Genomic DNA, 27,836 nt, shown 5'->3' on the forward strand with positions numbered 1-27,836 from the left:
AGATCAATGCCCCCCGCCCTCTCATGCCTGATCCAGACCGCAGGCTTTTCTCATGCTAATAATGTATATGGACGAGAAAAGACATGAGAGGCATTTAACCAAGAAACCCACTGCTGTTGTCGTCTCACCCTGAAAAGCACAGGAGGCAAAACCGGAAAAATAAAAGCAGAACGCCTCTTCATAGAAAACGGGCCCCTGACAAAAGATCTCGAGATTTCTCTCAAGTATGTCCCTCAGCCAATGGAATATGTGGGAAAATGATGTCGAAAAAGAAGTTTGTCTTGTTTCCCTCTGGCGAGGGCCGACGGCGCGGCCCGCGCGAAAACACTGAGGCCTTTCATCTCGGCAGCGCGCTAATAAAAACAGCAACACATAACACCGTCCCCCGACAAGAAGAATCTGCGTGAAAGGGACGCGGGAGGAGGGGGACAAATTGAACAGAAAAGACGAAAAAAATTTGGAGGAAAATTAATCCCCCACTGCCCACCAGCCCCCCCGTCCCTGTGCAAACTGGGAGACACTAGGAGACACTGGAAGGGAAAATCTGCTGTCTGATTTATCAGCTGAAGTTTTAAACCCCACCGATGGCCTGCTGCCCCACTCTGAACTTCATGCTTCAGCTAGTGAGGAAAAAGGAGGGAATGGAAGGATTAAAATGAAGAAAAATTAAGACAGAGCAGCTGAAAGGGAGGAATCCCCCTTTATGGGGGCAAAACAATGCGGAGGCTAAATTTTGCAAAGCTGGCCGGGGATCGGGTGAAGTCGTTATTCATTCGAGCCGAGAGGAAAAGGCGACTCAATTACCTCAAGCTGAAGATGCTATCAATGAATCGAGAGCGCATATTTTACTCTATTCATCCGGGCCTCGTTTAAAGTGAAAGGAATGATTCAACCTGCCTGTATGTTTTGTGTGTGAAATTTGATGACGACTTTGTGCCTGCATAATGAATATTCATTGGTTGAAATCCATCAAGTATACTGAGGCTGTTACAACAATATGGCATTATACCGCTGCTCTAGAAACTGGATATGCAATACGGCTAAATGGAACTCGCAAGACCTCAGATGAGTCTCACGAAGGTCTTGACGTGCATTAATAAGGTTTTGTTTTACCTGATTCTCAACGTTTAAGCAAAGTAGCAAAATATAATAAGTAAAAGAAAATACGATTTTAAGATAATCGGAAGCAACAACAAGATTTTCTTCTCAGAGTAAGTGTTCACGTAAGAGACCGGCCCACACACTCCGTACGCGCAGAAGCAAAGATCGCTCCATATTACTGCAATGACAGACACACGCAGGCACACGTTGTAAAGTGATAGCTCATGTGCTGTCAGCAGCTTCTAGTGAGAGCTCAGAGCTTCGTGCACGGAATGTCACAACAGATTATAAGAGGCGAAAACGTTCTCTGTGACTTTCGCCGAGTCGTATTGACTTTCCCGCCCCATCTCGTTCTCCGTATTGGCACCTCTGACATCATCTCCTTGAGATATTGAATTCCACTCTCACACGTGGTGGATCTATGAGCACCGCTGATATCACGCATCCATGACAGGGTCTGAAACCCATCACAGCGTTCTACCGATAGGTTTTTTTTTCTATTCGAAACTGATATTATTTATTTGATGATGTTTTGACTAAAAATGAACAAAAATGATGCACATATTATTTATTAGTTATTCTGACACTAGGGGGAGCTAAAATATTCGTTAGAACAGACATTCTTTGCAGATGACTTAAAATGATGAATACTGTTCCAATAATCGGTTTAGCAATATATACATTTTTTACTAATGAATAATAAGGCGAAAAACATTCAAGGCCGTGCAAGAACAATCAAATCTCATACAAGTGAGTCTTCAACGTCACAGCTCGCAGGTAAATCTATTATGATAGCATAGCGTGACACCAGAAACATAGATGCTCACCAGTTTCTAAAGGAAATGATGCATATTAAATTCTAGTGTTAAAGGAAAAAGATGAACAAACACTTAATACACAATTAGGACATAAACATACTACAATTCTCAAAACAGGGCAAGCTATAAAAAGAAAGATCTCAAAGACAGCGGGGTCAGCTAGAGGAGGGGTAATGAGTGTAATGGGATTTGGCGTTTTTGTTTACTTTTACAGCATCGACATCCACTGTATGTAATCATTAAAGGGAATTCTGTAGGATTAAAGCTCTGCCACAAATGTCACATAAGTGCTTGCTTGGTTAATTTCCCACTAGATTAATCTCTCTGGGGTTGACCTTTCACATCGACAGGTCTAACTTCGTCACTACAATCAGAATTGAAAACCACCTCAACGGCTCACAGTTTTTATTCTGTACTCCTAAAGTCTTTATTGAAAGGTTAAAAACACCCCCTGGGCAAAATTCTAAGTATATTGACAACACAAATGTCACATTTTGCCACTGATCATGGGTGAATCTCACAAAAACTGTCAGGAAAATGTCCAGGTTACATTCAACTTTAAATGAAAGAGAAATAAATAATAAGGGAAAATTCAAAGAATTTAAGATAAAAAAAAAAGCTGACAACCAAACACCTTTGGCCTCAATTGACACTTCTAAAAATATCCTATTTTGCGTATAAGGGTGATTAATAAATTTTGCACCATAAACATTTTGAATTATTTTATAGCAATTTTTTACCCAAATTTGTTTCTTTATAAATTCTAGTTACCCTTAAATAAGGAAAAATGTTGTAATTGTTTATAAATAGCATTTATATATAAATGTATGTTCATTTCAATGCTAAATATTATATTACACTGTTACTATAAAAAAGAAAAAATATATATCCCAATAATAGGACTGATTTCAAGCCCAAGTATATAACAGTAATAGAAATAAGTATATTTAAAAAATGTAATACTTGAATGGTCCTAAATGTTTATGTTCCATTTATGAAATATTTATTAAATTATTAACATTCTTAAATATGGAAGACATTTCTTGGCTTTGTTAGATTTACCCTCATAATTTACCCAAATATTTTATTTTTCCTTAGGGAGGAAAAGTACCCACCTTGTTTTTAGACTGCGAAGTATTAAGCACACTTCTGGTCTCTTTTCCGGTGTATATCACTACACCTATGACAGTACCTGAAGTAAAGAATAAAATGGGATGAATAACAAACAAACAGGCCGTGTGTGTCTGACTGCTCTAATGAACAATTAGCTCAAAAAGTGTGTTTTGCAGTTAACGGATGCAGTACAGACTGAGACAAATGATTCAATATGCAGCACACACAGAAATAAACCGTTACAATGAGGCCTATTATAGTCAGATCAATGGTGTTGCTTTGGTAATGGGCTGATGGGTTAAAGTAAACTAATTACTGATGGAGTGTGTGGACGCACGGCCAAATGAGAAAGCTCCAGGGTCTAAAGTTCAACTTTGGAAAAACACAACTGAAATCACAAAGCTTAAATCATTTTCAATTTCTTTAAAGTTGACACATTCTTTTGTGTCTAAAAAAGAACGAAACCCAGGCTGCTCTCAGGGGGGTATTTTATGGGCTTGGACTACTGGGAATATCTGTTACCGCCCCACGGTGTTTAGTGTTGGGTCTGCTCTGTCTGGACGGGATGACGTCACTAGACTGGGTTTTGCGGGGAGATGAAGAAGGACTTTCTTCTGCTGAAGGTCACAACGAGTCAAGCAATGAGAAGAAGCCTTAAAAACCCCTGGAGAACCGAGACGGGGAAACCACAGATCAATGAAGGGCCGATCGCTGGCACAAACGCGCGCAGCTTGAAGAAAAGGACCTGCTATTATTGTTGGATCGGGGTCAGGTTTTAAACAACAAACCCCTAGGAGATGTCGCTGTAAGCGTAGCAGCAAAACTGATCTCGGACCTGTTCTTTGGGGAAAACTTTCATCGACACCGCAGGGACGGGACTGCAAAAAGCCAGACACTTTGGCTTCCCATTAACGGCTCCTCATATTTCTCTGCTTGTGAGATTGTTTGAATAGTAAAAGATGAGTCTGGCGGGCTCAAGTGACAAACAAATGGGAGCGCGAAGGGGGTCTTGAGTGATGCTGGCAGAACGCCCCGCTATCAACGGCACACTCTTCGGCAACACAATAAACTCGAAAGATATTTGACCTGCGATGAATATTTCAGACCTTGATCTTTCATTTCTAGTATACATTCAGGAGAGGCAAAAATGTTGTGGAAGAAATGCTCACCGGATGCCACCACGGTGCTGGCCCACAGAGTGTTCTCGATGCTCAAGCTCTCGTGGATGGGAGGATCGCAGTCCTCCTGGGAAAAGAAAAAAGTGTGAATCAGCAAGCGGGACATGTTTTATACATCTTAATCTGTTTTGACTGCACGGTTATCTAGCGCAGGAAAATGCGGTTATCAATTATGGCCTTTAAAAACCGGGTCAATAAAAATGACAAAAGCCCCAGCACAAATAAATGAATCGATGAACTTTCATCACAACAAACGGTAAGTAGGGAATTAGCCGAAAGATTGAATTACACTAATGCCCGGTTAAGTGACACAGTCCATTTAGACGGAACAGCGAAATCGGTTTGACTTGATTTGCCCTGTTTACGAAACAAGCGGCTTGCTGAACATCATAATAAAAGCTTGCACGCTCTGCGTTGAGCAGAATTTCATAAATCAGGGAGAAGTGCAGAAATGAAATCTCTAAATGTCTTTTACAGCATAACATGTTGCAGATGAGAGAATAAGATATCTATTATCTGCTGTCGGTTGGGCATAATATACACTGAGAAAGAGGGCCACACACATCGCGGCTGAAGAGACATAGGCATTCAGTACAGCCCACTTGCTCTTGTCATTTGTCCCTATCTGGCCGGCAGATGTGGCAATGCCAACCGTTATTATCTCAAATTTAAAGAGTGACTCTATCAAAAACAACCTTTGATCAGTAATAAGCAGGCTTAATTTAGTCAAGAAAGAAGTGGTGGTTAAAGAAAAGGATGAACATTTATGACAATTGAGTTTAACATTTTTGCAAGTTGGTTTATAAATATACATTTTATAGCTGGAAATGGTTAATAAAGCCAAGATGAAAATGCATCATTCAAAATGCGTCTTCCAACGTGTTATGCAAAAGGAAACATAAATCCAAGACTGAGAAAGTTTGGTCTGCATCATGCATTCAATTTAAGTTAATGGAATCAGCACATCACAGTCTTAATCTGCATCTACAAAGAGGCTTTCTTCCTCATGCATGTGCATACAAACAAACACGCTTATAAATATTATTATGAATAAAAGAGAACTCAGCATAAACTTCCACTCTTTTGAATTATAAATGCTAGAGACTCAGATAAAAGATTTAGCATTTTGTCGGTGCCGGTGGTCCAGTGGACAGTTTGAATTCAGGTATTTGGTCCTTTACTGGCTCCTGTATCCCCCTCTTTCGTCGCATCATTTCCTGTCTCTCTACACTGTATTCTATGGCAAAAAAACATTTTTTAGAATAAAAAACTTTAGATACATTTTTGGTTTGTTTTTCCAAATAAGGACGTCCCAAAGAGCAGTGGTAAAATATAGCTTCTCATGATAAATTGGTTCCCAAAGACGACAGAAGATATAAAGGTTAATAGGTCATGCCATCGATTCCACCATACATAAGAGTAGAAATCACATTGCTTCTGTTACACTTATCATCTGGATTTGATTTATAAATAAATGACCCGTACAGGGGCTTTCTCCATCATTTACTAATAAACAGATGTTCTGCTAGAGACTTGTTTGTAGGACACTTAAGCTTTGATCGTTTCAATCAATTCCAAATAATCTGATCAAATCACAGAAGAGAATGAAACAATCTCTATGTCAAACTGAAGAGATGACATAATAATGTTGAACAGGTGCTCCATCGGAGATGCTGTAAAAAAAGCTTGTGTGGCAGTGAGGTGCGACAGTAAAGGACTGTGGGAAACGGCATGTGGAAGCGAGTCGCTGTAGCTGCAGATCTGTGAAAGCGGGCTCAGGAGGGTGACTCAGCACAGGAAGTGATCTTCTGCCCCTGCGTGCTGTGTGGCCAAGAGCAAAGACTTCAAACAAAGGCAGGCTTCATGTGGGGGGTCTCTTTTTTCCTTTTCTCCCTCTCACTTTCCCCGGTACCGCGCTAATCTGCTGTTAATAAGGAACTCCGTCCAGCCAATGGGGCGAGGGTGAGCCTAACTACCCGTGATGTCATCGCCGTTGTAAGGAATGCGGCCGGTTTTGCATTCCAGAGACACTTCGACTCATAGTCATGTGAACGGACATACTTTGAGAATCCATGTTATTTTAATGTGCAATAAAAAAAAAGGTTAGGTTTCGTTCGCTGGGCAACGGCACAACATTAAATACCTCTACAAAAATCTAACAGCGGGTATAAATTGAGGTTGTGACGTCACGTCACACGCTAAAAGAAGCCTCGTAAAAATACTTTCATTAACGGCAGTTTCTCTTACCCTTGTGAAGTTTCCTTCAAAACTGTGAATGTCCAGTTGGGGCTTCTGGGCATAAACGTAAGCGCTGATGGAAAAGAGATCCTGCAGATAACAAATGAAAAGGTCAACATTAAATCAACAACAGAAATGTCAGGCGAACAAAGTTCTGGGCCGGACCCAAACCCAACCTCTTGTTCGTGCAAGTATTATGGCAGGACTCAAACTGACTAACAATCACAGATTCTCATGAAAATAAGCCCCTTCTGACATCCTGCCACAAGGCTGCATTTCAAACAGAACAGATATTGCAGACAAAACAAAAGTAATTAAAACGAAACAAAACTTTGACAGGCTGCTTACAAATTATAATGACTTTTGCATTTGATGACGTGTCCGGGTGTATGAAAAACAGGCATGTTTTACCATCTGACAGTCAAGCCCACCGGGTACCCGATCCGCCCGCTGCTTTACTATGGCGATCATTCGACGACTCGCTGAAATTTTAATTCTGTGATCACATTAAGTGGTTTCGGAAAGACAAATACAAACGTGAACCCGCGCTTGGGTGAGTGTCATCTCCACGCCTATGCCACTGGGAGACAGGCCGTTCGGCGGATTCCAGTTGTCTCTCGGGGTAAAATTACAGGCCCTTGTGAAACAAACCCTCCGGCCAGTAAATCAGATACACAGTGATATCAAACATGAGCCTCGCTACCATCATCCTGAGAGAGTCTGAATGTGGACACATCACTCACTGCCTGCCGGGGTAAAGTTACCGCCTCATCTGAGAACACGAGCAGCTGAAATTTGATTTGGGATGCTGTCAATGTCTTTGACAGTTCAAATCATGCTTCCTTGATGATCCCTTTGTTATATGACATATATCATTTATTATTTTGAGCGAGAACATTTTATAGGATTGGTTAAATGGCTGTTCATGGCAAGTGAGAAACAAGACCCTCGGGATTTTAAATCAAAATAACATCTTTAGAACAAAATTGTATGTGATGCGCGGACACGTTTTTTTGATAACATTAAAAATCCAACCTTTTCAGAGAACAAAGTTAGTATGAATACCTGCAAAAAATGTGTAAGCATTTGTGTTCTTACCCCTAAAGCAGAAAGTCTCTGAGTGCAAGGAACAGTGATTCTCAGTTTCCAGTCCGTCTCTCCATCCAGCTGATCTGTTCTAATAAAACATGACCCTGGAAGCAAAGCATATTACAGAATTGATATAAATCAGAATAAATGTCTAGTTATTTTTCATCACATATGACCAGACTCAATATCTAGTGATGTGCTGATGTAATTGATTTTACTCTTTATTTAAACAACGATAACGTCTCTGGTGGGTCAAAGCATTGGCCCCTTGCATTAAAGAACTCAGAATGATCAACATAGTGTTCATATTGATCTGAAGCAAGACTGATATAACAGCAGACAGTGGACAGAAAGGTCACAGTGTTTAAGAAGTATATATTGTATGTGTGTGTTTCACAAAACATTTAAAAAACTGATTTAAAAAAATCATATTGATCTAAAATCTAAAGAATTAAGGTGTTATTATTTTAATAAGAAAAATAATTATAGTAATTAATTATTATATATTAACTAATTATAGTTTTGAAGGAAACTTTGGGAACTTTTTAATAAATAAAAGCAAATTTTTTCGCTTAGATTTTTGTTGAAAATATCATTTTGCCTGGGTTTTTTAATAATTATAATCTTCTGTTCTTTTCTTCACCGCACAAAATCTACAAAAATAACTTTATTTGCAAGTTCATGTAGAAAAAGGCACAGAGTGAGATGTAGTAAATACATTTTTCGAGGAATGATTATACATATGAAATATTTATTGTTATATGAATAGCTATTTTAAAATGAATGTGAATATAGAATGTGTTCTTTGGGCTTCCCAGAGCCGCCAGTTGTTGTAGAACACTGAAATAACATGACATTCAGCAGAAATGATCAAGGGGTCTAAAAGCAAGAGCTGAAACTCACCGGTCTTCTCAGAAGTTCTCAGGAAAATCATATCAGCAGGAATTCTCTGATTCTATAACACAAATCATTAGACGGCGGTTAACATACGATGTCCACGCCATTCAAAGTAAGAAAAACTAACCATGTTTTAAAACCCAGTAGCAAGATCAGCCATCAGATCCAATGGGTTCAAAACAGGTTAACGTGGATTGCAAATTTATTGAAACAACAACATTTCCTATGTACCTTTAGACTATTGAATTATGCTTTCAAATGAAATTCTGATAAATGGTTAGTTTTGTTGTGTATTTTGTTAGGAGCACAATTTGTTAACAGGGCAGCGTAGAATAAAAAAAATGTACCTCTCATTTTGGCCTAAACCCGTATGCTGTTCTCTTTTCCCTAGAAACCATTTAAAAAGAATCATCGCAGCGCTCTTTTTCATCTTTAATGCCATAAGACAGCTTGAGGAGTGATTTCTCTTTTAATTTTTAATGAAAAAGGGCTGCTTTAGTTTCATAAAAGTTTTCCCTCTGCATTTGACAATAACTGTTTGGAGAATCTTAGTGGGGTACACCATTTCTTAACCTGGCCGTTAAATCAGAATTGCTTTCTTTTAAAATCACTTCACTGAGGTTTAATTTCGGTGAAAATGTTACCTTGCGTCTACAAGGAACCTAAACAGCGCCGCACCTCACTGAGTTTAAGTACAGAGCCGATGTCTTTTCCCCATGAAACTACTGCTCATAAGCTTTTGAGATATTAATAAATTAGCTATGCTGAACTTGCAACAATATATGGTATATATGATGTTAGTGACTCTGCACTGTAACAATAGTCCTATTTTCGCGTTCTGTTGAATAATTGAACAAGGTCGTTTCCCTAGCAAGCAATTAAAGTGAACCACAGACAGCGATAGAGAGACAGACACAATGTCCCACTGAAAGAATGACAGGATTTCATGCGACGGATCACATAGCAGCACGTTTATGCTGATACCTTCAACAACAAAGGAGGGGGAGAGATTAAAAAAGACACAACAAACCTTTTCAACAATGATTAAATCTCCGACCTGTATGTCTGAGCTCTTGACTTGAACCTTCCCTGAAAAGCAGATGGACAAATAATTTCAATTAAAAAATGTGTCTGGTCAATGATTGAGATCTTAGATGCAGACGTTTTATAATACCTTTACATTGATAAATGTATAATTTTACAAGAAACCTTAATTTAAAGGACTATTGTGTTGTCACGTGGGAAAAACTGTTCGTGCTGCACAGATCTACGCTTGAGCAACCGCATAAAAAGACACTAACTGTTTGAAACTAAAATAACCGAGGCTGCTCGAAAAACACAATATCATTTATTTTTAACATTACATCTTTCTCATGAACTCCAAAGGTGGAATAGAGCCCTACAGGAATCCTATCATACAGTAGTATGGCCATATGACACAACATTTACACTACCAGTCCTATGTTTGGACACATCTAATGTGCTCATTGTTTATTATTACCATTTTCCACATTTTAGAACAAATAACAAACTTTGAAATAACACAAATACAAAAACTAGGACCAAAAATAATACAAAAACAATTGTATCTTTTTATGTTCTTATAAGTAGTCTAGACAACAACTATGCACACAACACACACCGCTCACTCGACCAACTTTATCAAACCTGTAATTTTTAAACAAAACCTAGATTGTAATAAACACGTCCAGCTAAACTTGTGTCTGGTATCAGAGCTCCTGTCATCACTGTGGTCACCTCTCATTGTAAGTTTACTGTACAGCTGCGAGTTCATCTCTTTATCTCTCCTGCATCGCCGAACTTCGTCAACTGCTTCTCTCACCATGGTGACGGACAACACAAAAGCCTGATCAACAACAACAAAAGAAACAACCAAAGTAACGTATGAATGAAAAACTCAAAGCGCTGAAAACAAGGTTTACATGCAGTTGTCCCGAACAGTATTTGGATGAATTTTACTGAATCGATAACAAAACACCAGTTAAATTTTTCAGAGAGACAACATTCACATCCATATGTGCAATGACTTTAGATAATTTTTTTAGAGGATGTACGTTTACCAAGGTGTCCTAGCAGAGACGTATCCATCACATCAACTATGAACATGTTCCACTAAGTTTGACAACCAGAAAGTGTATCTCAACTGCTTATTATGATTTGCAACATAAACTTTGGGGAAATGTTTTGCTTACGAAGTGCATTTGTACTATCATTAAAATAAATGGTATTTGGTTTGACAATTTGTTAAGTATGGTGTGTCCAAATACTTTTTGGGGCCACTGTATGCTGCGGTTTGAATGACTAACTTCACCCGGTTAGCTATACTTACCAGCGGGGCCCAGTAGGTATACAAATATCCGATTTTCAACGATGGGACAAACTGAGAACAAGCCACCACCAGAAAATACAGGTTGAGGAAGAACTTAAATTGCTGGTAGAGAACCTAAAAGAAACAAGCACTGAAATGAATATTCTCTCAAGGAGACTCTGATGTAACATCTGATGAATGCTTCACATGATTCAAAAACGTGGTTTTGGAGGTGGTGTTTTTAAAACGATAAGAAAAGCTTCTATATCTGTTTTATCACAGTCTGCTGATACATGTGGCATGCAAACACAGTAGTGCACCTGATTGGTTTATACATAATTCATCGTACAAGCTGCAAATACTTTGCCAAGTGCACATTCACAAGGCGCGTTCCTCTGAATAAGACATTGCCAGCAGTCATAATACAGTAGATCGCTTACACACTCAGTGGAAAAAGATACGTTAGATTGCTGTTACTTCACAGCTAGTTACACATTAACCTGATTACCGAGCAAATCTGCTGCGAGCACTCAGGGTAGAGATTTCACTTTAAAAAGCCCGGCGAGAGATAAACGCAGGCACAAACCGCGATGGAAAATCGACATCAAAACGGCTTTTCTACACTTTTAATAGAAAGCAGATGTCTAGCATTAAATTTAAATCTATATGATATAAATAACATAAATAAAATGCAGCTAAAACAACAACAAAATAAATATAATAGTAATATCAAAACATGCTAAAAACAAAACAACATGCAACAGAGTTTTTAAAATGGCCTTACCCCTGGCACAAAAGTGACGATGTTGTATTTCTGGTTCTTGATGGCATTTTTGGGGTACTTTTCTTCACATTTCTCGGGATGTCCAAGCCAGACTGTCCGAGCCTTTAGCTCCTTCTTCCTGCGACATGTGTGAACCAGACATTCGCAACAGCTGCGTGACAGAGAGCACGGGAGGAAAGAGATCATCCAGTGATTAGACAGATTCACAAGAAAGGAGGACGCAGCACTACAGGCGCAGTTTAGGCCTGGACTCCGGTAATGGCTTTAATTAACATAACCCTGGCCAAGCACTTAACAAATACGGCTGATCATTGCTCCTAATTTGGAGCTTTTACTAATTTTGAAAACTGGTTATTTTATAATTATCTTCTTATTCATCATTTAAAAGACGAACGCTAGGCCTTTTAGGGTTTCTCCGCAGGCGTCGAGGCAACATGAATGCAAGTGACGGTACAGAGAGGCCATCCTAGTTTCCCTAGAACTTTGGGCAGACTGAACAAAGCACTTCCACTAAGAAATAAAAGTACAACGGAACACAATAAAAGGAGAGAGAAGGTGTTTTACGAAACCCCCGCGAAAGTACAGAATGCACGGATGAGTTTGGGGTGGTCTAAGCCTGGTGGTTAACATTCTAGGCTAATAACCAAATGGTTGCAGGTTTGAAACCCACAAGGAACGATTTTTACTAATAGCTATCAGTATTGTGCCCTTCAGCAAGCAAGCCACTTAACCCTACGTTGCTCAAGAGAAATCTTCTCTGTAACATTGCTTCCTTCTTTAACAATGTGAAAGTAACGGAAATGCGTTTACATGGTCTGGTGGCATTATGTGACTAAATTCCGACTGTGCAATTTGTTTCACATTGTTTGCACTGTATAGGCAAGCATTGGTGTGGATTTAAACCTGGAAAAAACTAATCAAGTCAATAAAAATTTTTGTTTGCAACCAACTGTACTCCAAATTTTGTATACCTACAAGTGTACTGTTATTTTGTGCACACCAATAAACAAGGAATCAAAGCTGAAATCCTTTGAATAAGAAAGTAAAAACTGTCTTCATACCTTAAGTAAACGTAAACCATTTTCACTTTATAATTATTTAGAATTTGAGCTGTCGGATCAGATTTTGCGGACAATGCCAGTTTGTCATAATTTTCACCTACATAAAGAAACCTGCGATTATTTTGTTTTAAACAGAGATGGCGGAAGTTCAAAATTGCAGTAAGTTTTAAGTAACTATAAAAGTACAAAAGTAGTATTGCTCTTCCAAAATGGGATAATGAAATAACAAAGGCGGAATAAGCAATAGAATTCTGCATGCTCAGATTCCATGCGAGCCATATCTAAAATGAACAACAAACCTGTAGATGATGTCCCCTGTAACCACCCCTGCCAAATAAACCCCTCCCTATTAAAATCAAACCTGATTCGCTGTGAAGGTCAGAGACAGCGCCAAACACTCTGTTGACCTTCATATTCATTTTATATTCTAGCGGTTCCCTGCAGAACGGCGTGATGCCACGCAGGTGCGGCGCTTGTGCTCTGCTCAGTGTACACAGTCATGCCGATTGGTTTGGTTGGCGTTGAACTAAATTACATAAACTTTGAACAAAATATAAAAATATTTGCGTTGGCCTCTTGTCTGTAAGTGCCAGCGCTCTGATTCATAAGAGAGATTATTTGCTCAAATGAACGTAGTGCAAATAATAGGGCCGTTTGAATAAGCAGAGTTATTCTGCTTGAATTATTTGTTCATTTCATAATCCTCCGCCTAAGCACACAGAAAATTACTGGAAAGCATCAAACTGGTCAGCTGTGCGAAATCCCATTTGTTCATTAGGAGAAAAAAAAAATCAATACCCAGCTTACAATTGAGATGCGCCGCTGATAAACCAGCACAAGTTGAAGAGTCAAGCGGACACTTTCATAATATAGCTAATATCTCTTTTCATCGCACTTGTGTCATGTGTCATTGACGTGACAAAAGGCATTGTGTTAGTCTTTGAATGACGACCCAAAATAGACATTGAGCTGTGATGTCGTTGGCTGCATAAGCACATTTTCCGTCAGAACGTTTGACCTTCTGACTGATGATGCGAGGAGAGCACCTCAATCCAAAAGCACAACCTGCGCTTGTGTGTGCATTTCATGCACAGTTACCAGTGCGTTCAAAAGGAGCCGCGCCAACCTGGCACAAGCGCTACAAACACACACTATAAGCTGCACGATAGCGGTCACATTTTATTAACAAAAGTTAAGGACAACATTTTCAAAGTGGAAATGTCTGGATTTTCTTAGCTCAACATCTCTTTATCTTTCTATTCTGCTATACTATATCTGTTTTGACTGTCAACTATGTAACCAATTTTGTGGTACAACTAACAGGTTTGGAATGACCTGAAGGTGAATAAATAATTTATAATTTGTCATTTTTTTAAAGATCTTTGCCCTTAGTTCTTATGTGGGATGTTACCTGCTGCAAAGGACCTTCCATCCACCACAGAGGAACCAAGCCAATCCTCTCCGTCTCTGACTGACTCTGGCTCTGGGCAGCGTCTGATAGTCACTTTCATCGTTTTCAAAAGCTTCCTCTGACATCATCAAGGGCATCTCATCAAGGTTCGAGGATTCGTCTTCAATCTCATACCTGAAGTGTTATAAGAAGACAGGACTGCAAGTTAAAAGCATGCTCAGCATCATGATATTCTGCAAAAATTATTTTACAAACACCAAATGTAGCACTTTATAATAATATTTGAATGAATAAAAAGCCAAATAGCCTGCGAAACAACAAGTGCAACAGAATCTTTTTTTTATATTTACGCAGGCCACAAATAAAATCAACAGGAACCTTGTCCATGTTCCTTACCCAAAAACGTATTTTCATTTTTATAACACAAAGTAAGGACAGCTTTAAGATCACCAACATGAATGAAACCGAACAAAATACACCTAAGTTTAGGAACTGATCTTCTCTCACAAGTCTCACACATCTCAAATCCAGAGCGGCAGAACGCTATTGTGACACTCTGAAACAGCCAATGTCCCACGAGGATATCAGCTTCCACACAAACAAAAGCCAAGCCGTTTCTGCACCATCTCCACTTCAGCCTCAGCGTCAAAACCTGCACGCTCTCCTTTCTCTCTCAAGCTCTCCGTGGATAGATTTAATTCTTGCAATTAGGCCTTGGTGACCGCTGCAAGCACAGACAGCCTTTTCCAGTTAAACAATGAAAGAATGATAAAAACACATACCAGATCCAGACAATGCCGACTGAACAGGCCTTATGAAATAGTGATGTCTTGTCGGGAAAATTGTTATGGAACCCAGATACAGAAACAACTGTGAACAGTAAAAACCTACAAACTGTAGTGCTTCAGAGACTGATATAAAAATAGATGAAAGAGATCAGGGAGTGTGAATCATAGTTTACGCTGCTTCAACATGCCGTACGCCTACATGGTGCGGTAAACTAAAGTGTCCCAATTGTAACAAGCACACAATGTATACCTTGACTGTAAACAGAGTATGATGCTTTGGATAAAAGGATCAAGCAAATGCGGACATAAATCTCTTAAAGGGACAGTTCACCCAAAAATGTACGTTTTTTTAACAACGGTGGTACACAATGACTTCTATTGTGTGGTTTGAGATGACAAGAGACTTAGTAAACGATGACAGAAGTTTTATTTTTGGGTCAAATATCCCTCCATTCTTTTGAATCTGGAATGAAATATCAATCAAGCATGTCCTGGACAGGTTTCGTGAGATTGACTCTTATAAGAGATTTACAACAAAAGGGAAATGACAAATATTAGCTCTACAAAGGGTAATCGGTTCCTGCCACAACAGGCAATTTATTATTGAGGTATGTCAACAAAAACACATCACTCTGACATGTGTCTATGTGGATTTTAGCCTTTGATGTTCATAGCAATCCGTTTTAATAGCGGCTAAATAAAAATCCTAAAGCGAAAGGAAAATGACACAAATTTGTTTGGGGATTCTTGTAATCATAAACAATACAGTGCGGCGAGGACGGTGGAAGACATTAGTAGCCCATGGGCCTTCCACTATTCAATTGTATGATAAAAGAAATCAGATGACCATCAAATCTGCTTAACCACCCATATAAATCAAGAAGGACAACAGTATAAGCAAAGTATGAGCCAAGCATAGCTGGTGGTCCAATTAATCCATCCTAACCGCGGTCAGCTCTTCTGCTTTTCTCTTTCCTCCTCAATAAAACACGAAATGATTCACAAAGTGATCATGTGCAATAGCATTACCCCAAACAATGAAATCAAATTAAGCAATCACTTTGGTTTAGATCCATATTCTCAAGAAGCAATACCACAAGTGGTCCTTAGAACGTCAGTATCTGACAAACAGCTGGATGCCATAAATACAGATCCTGTCTGCTGTTAGGCTGTTTATGCGCTTCAGGAAAACCAGATGGACATCTAGGGTCTAAATGAATATCTTTGGCGTCTTTGCCTCGCGTAAACCGTGGGAAAAACAGTTTTCAGAGATAATGAAAGCACTGGGTATCAGCAAACCGCATGACATATAATGGATATGTTTAAGACTATGCTCAAGGATAGTTAAGGAGATGGGGCCATGTTACAAACGCATCTAATATTAAGTCACAAGTAAACATCTAACACTTTCTTAATAGGTTTTAAATCACCATGGATACTAAACAGATAAGACGTGATTCTGTTTCTATTTTTTTTTGCATAGGACGTTTTTGTTTTACATAATTATATAATGAACGAGATATTCTATATCTAAGACAAGATGTTACACAGACGTATGTGAAAACAGGTTTAAAACAGGGACATTATGTTCTGTTCTATGAATGAAGACTTAACTCATGGCACAGAACCAAAATCGCACATAAATATTTGACGTTATATTGACAACCCACGTGGCCAGAGGACTCTTGTATCCTCTCGTGTCCCATCACAGTCACGATCAGCTGTAATTTGACACTGACAGCTCGCGCTGCTAAATGTACACTGCGGCTAGCCTGTTAGCACTCAACCCCGGAACAGCGACGTAAACAAAGCTACTATCCCAGTATACATGATGAAAGCAACTCACACGAGAGCCTTGTGTTATGAAGCGGCTTTTAGAATCTATATCCAACCGTTTACGCACCTGGCAGGTCTGCCAGCATTATAATACGCTGGTTTTCTCGAGTTCTTCCGTACGGGATTCAGAGGTATGCTGCTCGCCATCTTTGAGACGACAACGTAGGGGATGTCGTCACTTCCCTCATTTAAATATCTAAACACTTCATTTCATTGATAGGCTATACTTGAGGAGTTATTGTTATTGGGTCATGCCATTGTTATTTTAGAGGAACAAGTTTTAACTTTTAATTACAACAATTGTTACTTGTTATATAATAAAAACACAGTTTGAATCAAGGTCACGTTACACAAACACACACTCAGACACAAAAAAGTAAGACATATGTACATTAACAATGGTTTAATTATAATAACCATAGTTTTTGTTTGTTTGTTTGACTACAAATTATTATTTTTGAAATTCCATTGTCTCACTATAATATGACAAACATACAAACTTTAGAAACTATGTAAATAAATGAAACAAAAAATATGGTAATTTTTCCTATATGAACATAATATTTACTATATGAACATAATATTTACTATCTGAACATAATATTTACTATATGAACGCAATATTTATAAGGGACATAAACACACAGAGAGAGAGAGAGAGAGAGAGTGAGAGAGAGAGAGAGAGAGAGAGAGAGAGAGAGAGAGAGAGAGAGAGAGAGAGAGAGGGAGGGAGGGGAGGGAGAGAGGGAGGGAGGGAGGGAGAGAGAGAGAGAGAGAGAGAGAGAGAGAGAGAGAGAGAGAGAGAGAGAGAGAGAGAGAGAGAGAGAGAGAGAGAGAGAGAGAGAGAGAGAGAGAGAGAATCACTTTCTACATATACTCATAATTAATTAATACAAACAACATTTTTAGTCTGAGATTTCTTTATTGAGGGAGGTGGCAATATTGCATCTTAGAAATAAATCCAGTTCAGTCAGTATATGTTTGAGAGCCCACCTCAGTTGCTCCATGTAAAAATACTGATGTGCAGACAGAAAGAGAAATTTGGAGTACATTTTAAATCCTCTTATAATGTATCTGAATAAAAAAATAGTGTCTCCTATTCATGCAGAAGACACATCAAACACCCCATTCCTTTTTCATCCTTACCCATCTTATGAAAAACTGCTCCTTTGATTTTTTTCTGTTTTTTCCCAACACTAACTGATATCTAAACAATATATTTTATAAACAAAAAAGCACTACAAAAGAAAACACACTAAAATGACCTGTTACATGACAGATCTACAACATGACACTCCCAGTATAAGACATAAGCTACCATTAAAGTCCTTTGAACTTTTTTCTTTCCTTTGTCCCATAATGTTTCTGGAAACAGTTATTTTTTTGTAAAACACACTTAGAAAAATCTAAATTGAGAAACAGAATTGTCCCGCATTACAAGGGCTTTCAAAAATAACTATTCAACTGAAGTTCAAAAGCGTTTTTAATGTGAGATCTTTATTGAGACATACTTCAGAGTTTGGCCCACTAATTAGGTTTGCATGTAAAGGTAAACAAAGCAGGAAATAAAACATACAACACATAATCTGCATTATTAATATAATAACATTTTAAGACGGAACACATAATTGTTGATTGTAGCTAAAATGAAACTAGCTTTCATAGTGGTGTTCTTAATTTACAAAACAAAGTAATGGGTTGCATCCAATGCATAGCAGCAAAGCAGTGGGATGTCAAAGAATAAAACATCTCTTTTCAAAGACACGGCAATGTCTCTTTTTTCTTTCTGGGGATTAGTTCCACAATTATAACTGTAGCAATATTAAGACCACAGTGTGGAAATCTAAATTTCCTTTAATATACGCAAACATGTTCCCTTTCCCATAAATGGAACGATATTTACCAGCAAAATCGAAGGACTAGAACATAAAATACATATTTACAACATAAAAAACGTTTATCCCAACAAAATGCCCTTGAATCAAGTGTAAGGTTTCAGTCAGTGAGCATAATTGTAAAACTAACCGTGACCTTTGTTCAAACAGAGAAATAAAAACCAAGTGCCACTACAAGATAAGATAAACTGAGTATTTTTCCACACAAATAAAGCATTTTCTAAAGACATTATTTAAAAAAATCAAGACACCTTTAATATCAACCTTAAAGTAAGGAGAAATAATGTCACCTTAACTTTTAATTGTTTCCAATGTCTTTTTTGTCATTGATCATCATGGAAAAGTGTTGTCCAATTCCCCTTTCTATGCCTGTTTTTTCAAGAGCTGTGATTGGTGGGCTGTTTCCAGTACTAGCTTTATCCGTGGCTACGTTAATGGCAGGAAGCTGAGGAACTCCTCCATTCTGAATGACGGATATTTCATTGTTCCTCATTGCTAAGCCATTAGATATAGCTGCTGCATATCGGCTCCAGAAGTTTTGGTCCACGTTCATGGCCCTAGCCGCTAAATCCTTTTGAAATGCTTCACTGAATTTCAGGGCATCACTTCCCAGAAGGGCGATTGGGTTTTCCACAGACAAACGTCTACCTCTACGGGCAGGGGTGTTATTCCACATGTGTGTGCCCATGTGCACCTGTATATAAACAGAGAAACATTTTTACAAATTAGTTGGTTTCATTACTGAGTCTTGTGATTTTGTATTATAAACATACAGTAAAGAAAATTGACCGATGTTTTGAAGACCATCCATGTGCATTTGTAAATTCTTCATGATTTTTTAAAATAAATTACATAAAAAAACAATAAATTATTTTATACCATTTTAATTCACCTGAACATATATTAATTTTAAATAAAGAACTACACCTAATTTAATTTATTAAAGCCGTTCATTTCATCCCTGGTGTCGGTAATGATCACATACCTTCAGATTACCCTTTGTAGTGAAGGCTCGACCGCAGACAGAGCAGCCGAAGGGTTTCTCGCCTGTGTGTGTCCGCTCGTGGATCTGCAAGGCGCTGGCAGAGGAGAAGTTTTTCCCACATGCGCTGCAGTTGTGTTGCTTAGGGGTCCGTCGAGGAGGGGGTGGTCCAGTAAGCGAGGTGACGCCTGATATCATCACCTCAGAGTGAGCGGTGGGAGACGGAAGGCTAAATGCAGGAAAAGGCCCCTCTTTTAGCATGTACGGCTTACTGCAGAAAGACATCTCCATTTTAACTAGAGCATTTTTAGTACCCTGTTCGGTGGTCCTTTGAAGATTTTCTGAGAATAAAAACGATAAAGCAGCTTTTTTATAATGATATAAAAATCACTAAACAGAACGGATATATCACATTAGGAAATACCATAATTCAATATGTTAAGTATTTACAATTACAGACTTGTGGTTGGTTTACTGGTATCGTATAGCAGTTTTTCTTACCGAGTTCCTTACTGAAACTTTGCACGTTGAAAGGATTTTCTTTCTTGACTGTAGAATTAATGGACTGGATACCTGTTTGATTAAGACTCATCCCATTTACTAAATTTGTTGCGGGACAATCCAACGTTTCAGATTTTACTCTAGCACTTCCCTCTGGAATTTTCGTGGAGAGGTTCAGAGAGGTGGAGTGCTCATGTGCGCCCTCGGGTTGACTGTTCGTGGGATAGGGTGGAATGTGAACAGAACTTAACTGTGGCATTAAACTAGTCGCCATGTTGTGGTTCTCCATCTCGCCAGTGCTGGTACAGCCAAGAATATGATGATTGTTATCCATAGGTCCACACCTGACTGTCTTTTTCCCATTCGATTGGCTGAGACTGATAGATGAGTCACCCTCTGCTTTTTTAGCATCTGGTACAAAGGTTGGGAGCGATGAGATGGGTGGTGGGCTTTCTGAAAAAGAGCTCAGAGTATTTTCATTGTTTACAACATCGCCTTCATCCTCAAATGAAATATCATCGAGGCAGTCATCATCATAAGTACTCATGCTGTCAAAGCTCTCCATATCGGTCTCTTTCTCATAGACGGTTTCTGTAAGCGGAGTGTTTGGAATCTGGCCGCCCATGTGCATACGAATGTGCTGCTGCAACACGACAGCATTAGTGAACTTTTTCTGACAGATCGGGCAGGAGTGCTGAATCCGAAGGGGTGGCTTTGTGCGGTGCACGCCAAAGTGAGTCTTCAAGTTACCCTTTGTGGTAAAAGCACGGCCACAAACTTTACATTTAAATGGCCTCTCACCTGTATGAATGCGGTAGTGCATCTTCAGTGCGCTCTGACAGCTTAGCACGCGATGGCAGATCACACACTGATTGGGCTCCGTCATCTTCTTGTCAATGTTTTCCACAAGCTGCTGCAGCTTTGATGTCTCAGATGTTTGCATAGAGTCTTGGAGAACGCCGAATGGGAATTTGGCTTTAAACTGATCTGAGATTAGTGGGGGAGATGAGGATTTATTAACTGCTGAAGGAACATCAGTGGACTCGGGGGCATTGCTCTTAACAGGTGTTGCTGTTAGCATGGACTGTGGAAGCAGGCTGTGGTTTGAAGAGCTGAGGTTGTTACCGTTCCTAGTCATATTATTATTTGGTGGCAAGTGCACCTCCTCTGTGGTCTGCGTGATCTCTCCTTCTCTGTTGGACTTGGGAGACGATGTCGTGGTGGACATATCCGTCTCGGTCCCGGTGGGATTGGGCGACGAAGGTGCCAGTTCACCTCTGGCTGGCGAGGGCCTGTGTGGAGATCTCTCAGAGGGCGTACTTGTAAAGGAATCACTTAAGCTTTCAATAATCGGTACCGTAGGTGGTAACTGCAGACCTACTGCTGACGGCACTGTTGGAAGAACAGGTTTGCTGTCTAACCAAGTAGGTCCTGCTTTTTCTGGAGGAAAAGACATTCCATAAGGTATTCCAGAACTGGTAGGGATGTTGTCCAGATATTCAGGGACTGGATACGGATTCATCTGAACGAGAGGGTATTTCTCCTTGTGCCTTTGGAAGTGGACTTTGAGGTTTCCCTTTGTGGAGAAACGATTGCCACAAATGTTGCATTTGAAGGGCCTTTCACCCGTGTGTGAGCGCAGGTGGATCTGCAGCGCGCTATCGCTGCCGAACACCTTGGCGCAGAACCTGCACTTGTGCTTAAAGAACGGGTCTTCTGAAGTGGGCTTGCTGTCAAAAATGGATACCCCCGGTAGTTTGCCCTTGCGCTTCATCATTGCAGCGAGTGGGTCTAAAGCACTGGCGGTGGCTGCTATGCTCGCCAGTGGATTGGGAAAGATGACTCCATTTGGAGGGCTTTGAGGTAGTAACGGTAGGTTGGCCGAAGGGCTAAGGAGGCTACTATGGCAAGCTGATAGTGGGTTGGAAGTGCTTATGGACTGTGTGTTACTAACATTAGAGATTGATCCACTACAGGTCGGCAAGAGTGGGGAAGACCCGGTGTAGCTGAAGAGATGAGGGCTTGAACTTGGTAAGGAAGCACTGTCCATTGCTCTAGTGTTGGCCTGTCCACTGATCGGTTGGGAGGAGAGTAACGCTGGCCTTCCGAGCATAGAAGCCTGGGATACCGAGGCCTGCCCGTTCACTGTAGAGGGCATGACCCCAGATAACGGAAGTACAGGGGGCGGAGCAATGCCCTGGAAATTGTAAGTGTTAGAGTCAGAGGGCAGGCTTTTCGAGGCAGGATTAAGTGCGGCTTGCGTAGGATGCCTATTCATTACAGCGACCTGACTGCGGATCTGCTCGATGAGCTGTAATTGCTGAAACTGCTGTTGCTGAAGAGCTATCAACTGCTCCAGAATCATGGGTATGGCAGTCGAGTTCAGCTTGCCCGCGGGTCCCGTGCAGTGAATGCTCTGGGAAAACTGTGCAACAGCCACTCTGGTGCTATGAAGAATCTCCAGCGTCACGTTAGTGCTAGGCAAGTCATAGTGGTTGGTCATAGAAGGTCCAGGCAAAGAGGTGTTGTTTTCATTGTCAAGTGTTAGAGGGCTAAGGTTTGATGATTCATGCCCGGCCATGCTTATATCCATGTCTTCATCCACATCAATGACTTGGTTTTCCTCAGGCAAGCTCTCGTCGACTTTCTCAGCCAAATCATAGTTGTGCTCGCTGGTCTCCATTTCAGCTGAGTCACTGTAAGTGCTTAAGAAGGACTCTGTGGGCGATCCTCGGGACAGCAGCTTTTCTTCGTTCTCTTTTACTATCAGCACGGGAGGGTCCTCTGTGCACTTCTGCTGGTGCTCCTGCATGTCAGACCACTTGAAGAATTCAGCGCAGCACTTCTCGCACACGTGCGTCTCCTCGCTCCCGCTGTGGCTTTCAGTGCTGCTGTCCTCCTCATCGCCTCCCATCAAGAAAAGTGCTAGAGATAAAGACAGAGAGAAAAACGTGTGAATAGAAATTCCAGAGATGATAGATTTTTCACAGCTATTCTCGGAGGAGTGAACAATATAGATAAACTAAATCAATCGTACTACTTTACCAATTACTGAAAGCCTGCCTCTTTGTGCTCATGCTCCAAAGACTCAGATGATAATTTTCTTTACACGATCCATCAAATTATGCGACCTATCTATTGAATATACGGAAACTTAATGAAATTCTATAGGGGATATTGATTTCCAATGTTTTTATACAATTCACAGCTGCACTGTCAGTTGAGGGCAAATTGAGCCTTTGATTGACTAATCTGAACTCTCCATTGCCATCAAACACTCCTATTTCCTGAAGAACTAATTCTTCTCCACTTGACATTGTTGCTGAGTGAAACAGGCAACTTAAAATTCTGGAAAAAGCATTTAAAACCTTGACTAAACCTTTTCAGTCTTTAAAATGAAAACATAACTGCAAACCATTCATTTCACTCATATTAAAAAAAATACACAGTATTTTTTTAAAATACTGTGTAGCAATATTATTGTGTGAAAAATAAATATTATACAAGAACTTTAGAAATTTATATAAGCATTAGAAATTACAATGCAAGATCATAGAAGTTAAAATATTTGATACATTATAATAATTTAAAGATTTTCATTCTGATACTTAGCTTTGTACAGCCAAACATACACCATGATAACATCGAGTTCAATTGAGTCTTAAAAACCTCTACAGGTTGTTGGCTTTCTGACTCACTAATGAACAATTGAAGAAAGAGGTTTGCGCAATCTATCTATTTGCCAGAAAATTCCAAAGAAAAATATACTCATAAATAATTTAAACACAGAAATAAACGCTGTTAATTTATAAAGTTATATCACAAACCAGGTTTTCTATTATCAGTAAAGCTAAACAATGTGTTAAAGTATTTTTGCTCCTTTTTGACTTATTTTCTTATTGCTTTTTATTGTAGAATAATCGTTTTCTTGTGGCTTTTTATTGTAATTTTATTTTTGTTTTTAATAATTGTATACGACGCAATGGTGGATTGGTTGTTTCTTGATTTACTTTCTCGCCCCCATGCAGCTGTGCATAACTAGTGTAAAAACATTAGACAAGAGGGACACTAAGAAAGAGAGATGGGTAAAGAAAAAGGACACATTTTAAATATATCTCAAATGATGGTAAAGCGTTATGCTTCTTAATGTTTGTAAGGCTCCGTTAAGAGTAGTTACAGTTTGGGTCATTTGCTTGTCTTATTCCTGTAACAATGTGGGTGGTCTGAAATAACTCTAAAGTGGAAAGGTAAGACCTTACTGAAAGTGATCAAGTGAGATGGACCAATTATTTTAAAGCCTGTGTAAGAAATCAATTTAAAATGTTCAAACGAGTCTTGGACTCATCAACATGAAAAACAGAGTTCATTCAATAGTCCAACTGGATTCGCAGAAAAAAAATGCTAAAGGGGATCATTACGAATGGACAAAAAGAGAGACAAAACTTTGATCATGAGATAAATATGTCAAATTCTTAAATCAGAAAAAAGACAAACTGTGGGGCCCTGCTGCAAGAGCCAGCTAGAATGAAAAACTTGGGAGATTCCTGGGGTGCTCAGCTGGTAACCTTGGTTTTGTTAGCTTTGAGGATTTAGACTACTAGCTGGATAATTTCGACACAAGACAGACAATGTCTGTAAATAAGTTTTGTACGCCATAAAGAAAAAGAAAATGTTTTATTTTCTAGAACAATCGTTAATGTAGATGCCTGATGAATGGCATTTAAGGCGAACTACAAGGGCAAATACAAAAGTCTGAATGATTGTGTTGACTTCGACAAAATGCGAATGAAACATCAGCTAGGTTTTTGAAATAAGTACCTTGCATATGAGGAAAAATTTTATCAAATACAAATTTGTCAGCTCATATCAATCAAGTGTGAATTATTTTTGGGTTTTTAATGGATATAAATATGACAATAATCTAATTATAACTAACAGAAAACAGTGTATGTGCTTACCATTTGCAAATGGTGTTACCTCAATGTATGTATACAGTACAGTTTACAATAATTAAAAACAAATTCATATCCTGAGTTTATGTTTGAATTTCTGCACTTTTATACTAATTTTGGGAATATACATTTTTGGAAATTCCAAATACTTCAAAATAAATATCCCTCATTCTGTCAACTGATTCTAAAAATACTAAATGTCAGTTTTAATAACTAAAAATTTCATTATTTATTTTATTTCTTATTGCTCCACAAAGTTGTTTTACGTTTTCAGTCGACTGTTTAAATTGCACTTTTCACAGCTCAGGCCTGCTAACAATGGATTCGTCTGATTAAAACCGATCTAAAGGACAATAAACGCCTTTCGTCTCAGACCAAAACTCTGAATTCTCTTAGGTCGATCTTTGTCTTGCATTAAACATACTTTAACACGATTTAAATGAAGCTACAAGTTTAAGGCAAACCAAGTGTGAGGATTTTTCATGTGGCCACGTAAGTAACCGAATTACCATAAGAAAAGAAGTGATTCTGACGCAAACAGACGAATATCGAAGGTTTTGTTTAAGACACTTTTGGAAAGATTTGCATAGATCATTAAAGTTTATTTCGGTACACAAGCCAAATCAGAGGTCGTGTTTCAGATACCCTGACTCTATAATTCTAGTCGACAGTTTCTGATTATAACCATTAATAATTAATGATACCTCAAAACCTAAAGTCTAAATTGTTTTAAAATATAATGTTAAAAAATGAAATAGCCTACATTTTCTTCATAAATTACAAAATTAATTAATAAATGTAAGGCCTGTATTTATAGGGTGCCTATATTAAGCAACTTAAACGCGGGCTGGTGTTCATAAATGTACAACAGTTTCAAGTACATTTACCATACATTTTTATTTAATAGCTCGAAAATACTAAAATACTAGAAAGTGCTCGATGAAGTATTCGTAGTTTTTTGTCGAATGGCACTTAATGGACGTATGCCACGTAATAAACACTTTCTAACTTTCCAAAGGCGCATCTTTTATATTTCTTTTTACTAAAAGCATGACCTTACTTCACTCACTTGATTTACAAAATACACCGTGTATTTTCTAATCGAAATGTTTCATAAAACTTCCAACTTTGCCCGTAGTTCCCTCTCGCCTGCATGCGAATTCAACTCACCGCGACATATGCTCTCTAAATCAACTTCTTTTAAACAATTTGTCCTCAAAAAGTACTCTCTCCGTTAAAACTAACCTAAATATGTCATGCATCTCGTAGTGTGGCTTCAGCGAAGCTCAAGATGAGCAATAAAGCGGTGCTGTATTCCGACAAAAGAAACTTGCATCCAAACACGCATAAATGATGAAATTGGCAATAGGCATACCGTTATCCGGACCTTTTTCCGTCGATGCTCCCTCTTCGTCCGATCTGAGATGCTGGGGTTTCGATTGCTTTCTTCGGGACATGTTTCTGCGCTCGCGTCGGCGCTCCGATCTGCAGACGCATCGGACGCAGGCAGGCAGGCAGTCCCGTGCAGTCCCGGGGTCACTGAATAAGAGATATTAGATGTTGTTACCGTTGTGCAGATTGCGCATGTCGGCGTTATAATGATAGAGGGTCATGTATTACGTTGCGCGGCATGAGGGATTGGCCGGGCGCCAGTAGACACTCTCTCTGGATATGGAAATGAGGGATGGACTGAGTAATTAGCCCGTTTCACTTCCTCAGTTTTTTCCCTTTTGCTCTCTGTTCACGTCCAGCAGAACCACAAACTGGACCCAAACAAGTGCGTCTACAGCGTAAAGTCCGCCCGTAGTTTGAGCAACGTATCCTATATGGAAACACGGCGTTCTCGTTCAGCACACTTTATTCCTTAACAAATGGCATTCAAAAAGATCAACAGTCCTCCTTCACATGAGGCTTTTTACATTTTTTGTCAATGCTTGCAAAGTTTGCTCTAACAAGGAGACATATCGACTTTTTATAAAAACGATTCGTGTTCAGCAGCTTTTTATTCATTTGTGAGTAGTTGACGACACACCGGTTCCGCTCTGGGTCGGTCGGTTCACTCCGCGCGCACGCTCGGCGAGGGCGCATCCTCCATACTCAACCAATCCAAGACTACCAAAAGCGCATTTTATGCGAGTGCTTTCTAAGGAGGACATACTTTAGAGACCCAGGATGTCCGCTGAAATTTGGCTGCAAACAGAAGCGTAAAAGCGGCTGAAATCCTGGAGACTTGCAGGAGGGCTGATGTGTCAAAGCTTATTGCATAAGGCGACCACTAGGATACACAGAAACACAAACCCCACAGCAACCTGCTGTCCTTTCTGTTTACTTTTTGCGTAACTTTACATAACTCTCTGATTAAATGCAATTTAATTTGTGCCTCGAAACTGAAGCGTCTGTCGTAATATTGAACTGTTCTCATATGATCAGACATTTATCGCGAGTGTATAGCATCCCAAAGGCTCTAAATCAGCGATACATCATTTCCATTACAACACAAGTAGAACAATATATAAGCCTATTGATCCGCGTCTCTGTTACTCTTCTGGTGTAGAGAGATAAGCGCAATATAATTTCGTTTGACCTATCTGTATGGCCAAGTGATGGATTGCCAGGGTAACCAAGGGCTTTTATCACAAAACTCTCCCAATGATGTACTATTGATTGTCCTTAACTAGCTTTTCTGGCAAAAATCAAAAGTCCCATCCTCTTCATTATCAATAAAATTACAAAGTGGTGGGAATTGTCAAAATCCAGCCCCAAGGGAACTCTTTAAAACAGCATCCGTTATCCCAGCTTTTCTGTTATCCATTCCATGTGGGATTAGAAGCAGGCTTTTCAAAATAAAACAAAATGATCAGAT

General features: G+C 39.3%; 2 protein-coding genes across 3 annotated transcripts in view; both read right to left on the reverse strand.

Annotated features, from left to right (window-relative positions):
- atp9b (ATPase phospholipid transporting 9B) overlaps positions 1-16,808 on the reverse strand; it is a 33,714-nt gene extending 16,906 nt beyond the window's left edge. Inside the window, exons 1-11 of one of the 2 annotated variants that reach the window (XM_079484215.1) lie at positions 16,711-16,808; positions 14,020-14,193; positions 11,548-11,698; positions 10,785-10,898; positions 10,193-10,301; positions 9,465-9,523; positions 8,441-8,492; positions 7,547-7,641; positions 6,458-6,538; positions 4,202-4,277; positions 3,035-3,111 (exon numbers count right to left, since the gene is read on the reverse strand). In XM_079484215.1, the coding sequence (XP_079340341.1) occupies positions 3,035-3,111; positions 4,202-4,277; positions 6,458-6,538; positions 7,547-7,641; positions 8,441-8,492; positions 9,465-9,523; positions 10,193-10,301; positions 10,785-10,898; positions 11,548-11,698; positions 14,020-14,193; positions 16,711-16,790 (1,068 nt within the window). In that variant the 5' untranslated portion in view covers positions 16,791-16,808. The remainder of the gene's footprint in view (positions 1-3,034; positions 3,112-4,201; positions 4,278-6,457; positions 6,539-7,546; positions 7,642-8,440; positions 8,493-9,464; positions 9,524-10,192; positions 10,302-10,784; positions 10,899-11,547; positions 11,699-14,019; positions 14,194-16,710) is intronic. The other variant, XM_079484214.1, reaches the window with a different exon arrangement.
- A 742-nt stretch (positions 16,809-17,550) lies between these two features.
- Positions 17,551-26,570, reverse strand: sall3b (spalt-like transcription factor 3b). Its single transcript, XM_079485526.1, has 4 exons — positions 26,349-26,570; positions 20,022-22,946; positions 19,524-19,861; positions 17,551-19,232 (listed from the first exon to the last, which is right to left on the reverse strand). Exons 1-4 carry the CDS (start codon positions 26,428-26,430, stop codon positions 18,837-18,839), a joined length of 3,741 nt encoding a protein of 1,246 aa, XP_079341652.1. The 5' UTR covers positions 26,431-26,570; the 3' UTR covers positions 17,551-18,836.
- Positions 26,571-27,836: the final 1,266 nt, after the last annotated feature.

Source organism: Barbatula barbatula, assembly GCF_947034865.1.
Source record: "Barbatula barbatula genome assembly, chromosome: 21".
Lineage (NCBI taxonomy): Eukaryota > Metazoa > Chordata > Actinopteri > Cypriniformes > Nemacheilidae > Barbatula > Barbatula barbatula.

Coding starts and splice junctions, on each gene's coding strand:
- sall3b (XM_079485526.1), bottom strand. CDS start 26,430: ATGTCCCGAAGAAAGCAATCGAAACCCCAGCATCTCAGATCGGACGAA. Junction 22,947..26,348: donor GGAAAAAGGTCCGGATAACG/GTATGCCTATTG, acceptor CTTTATCTCTAG/CACTTTTCTTGATGGGAGGC. Junction 19,862..20,021: donor AAGTTTCAGTAAGGAACTCG/GTAAGAAAAACT, acceptor TTTTATTCTCAG/AAAATCTTCAAAGGACCACC.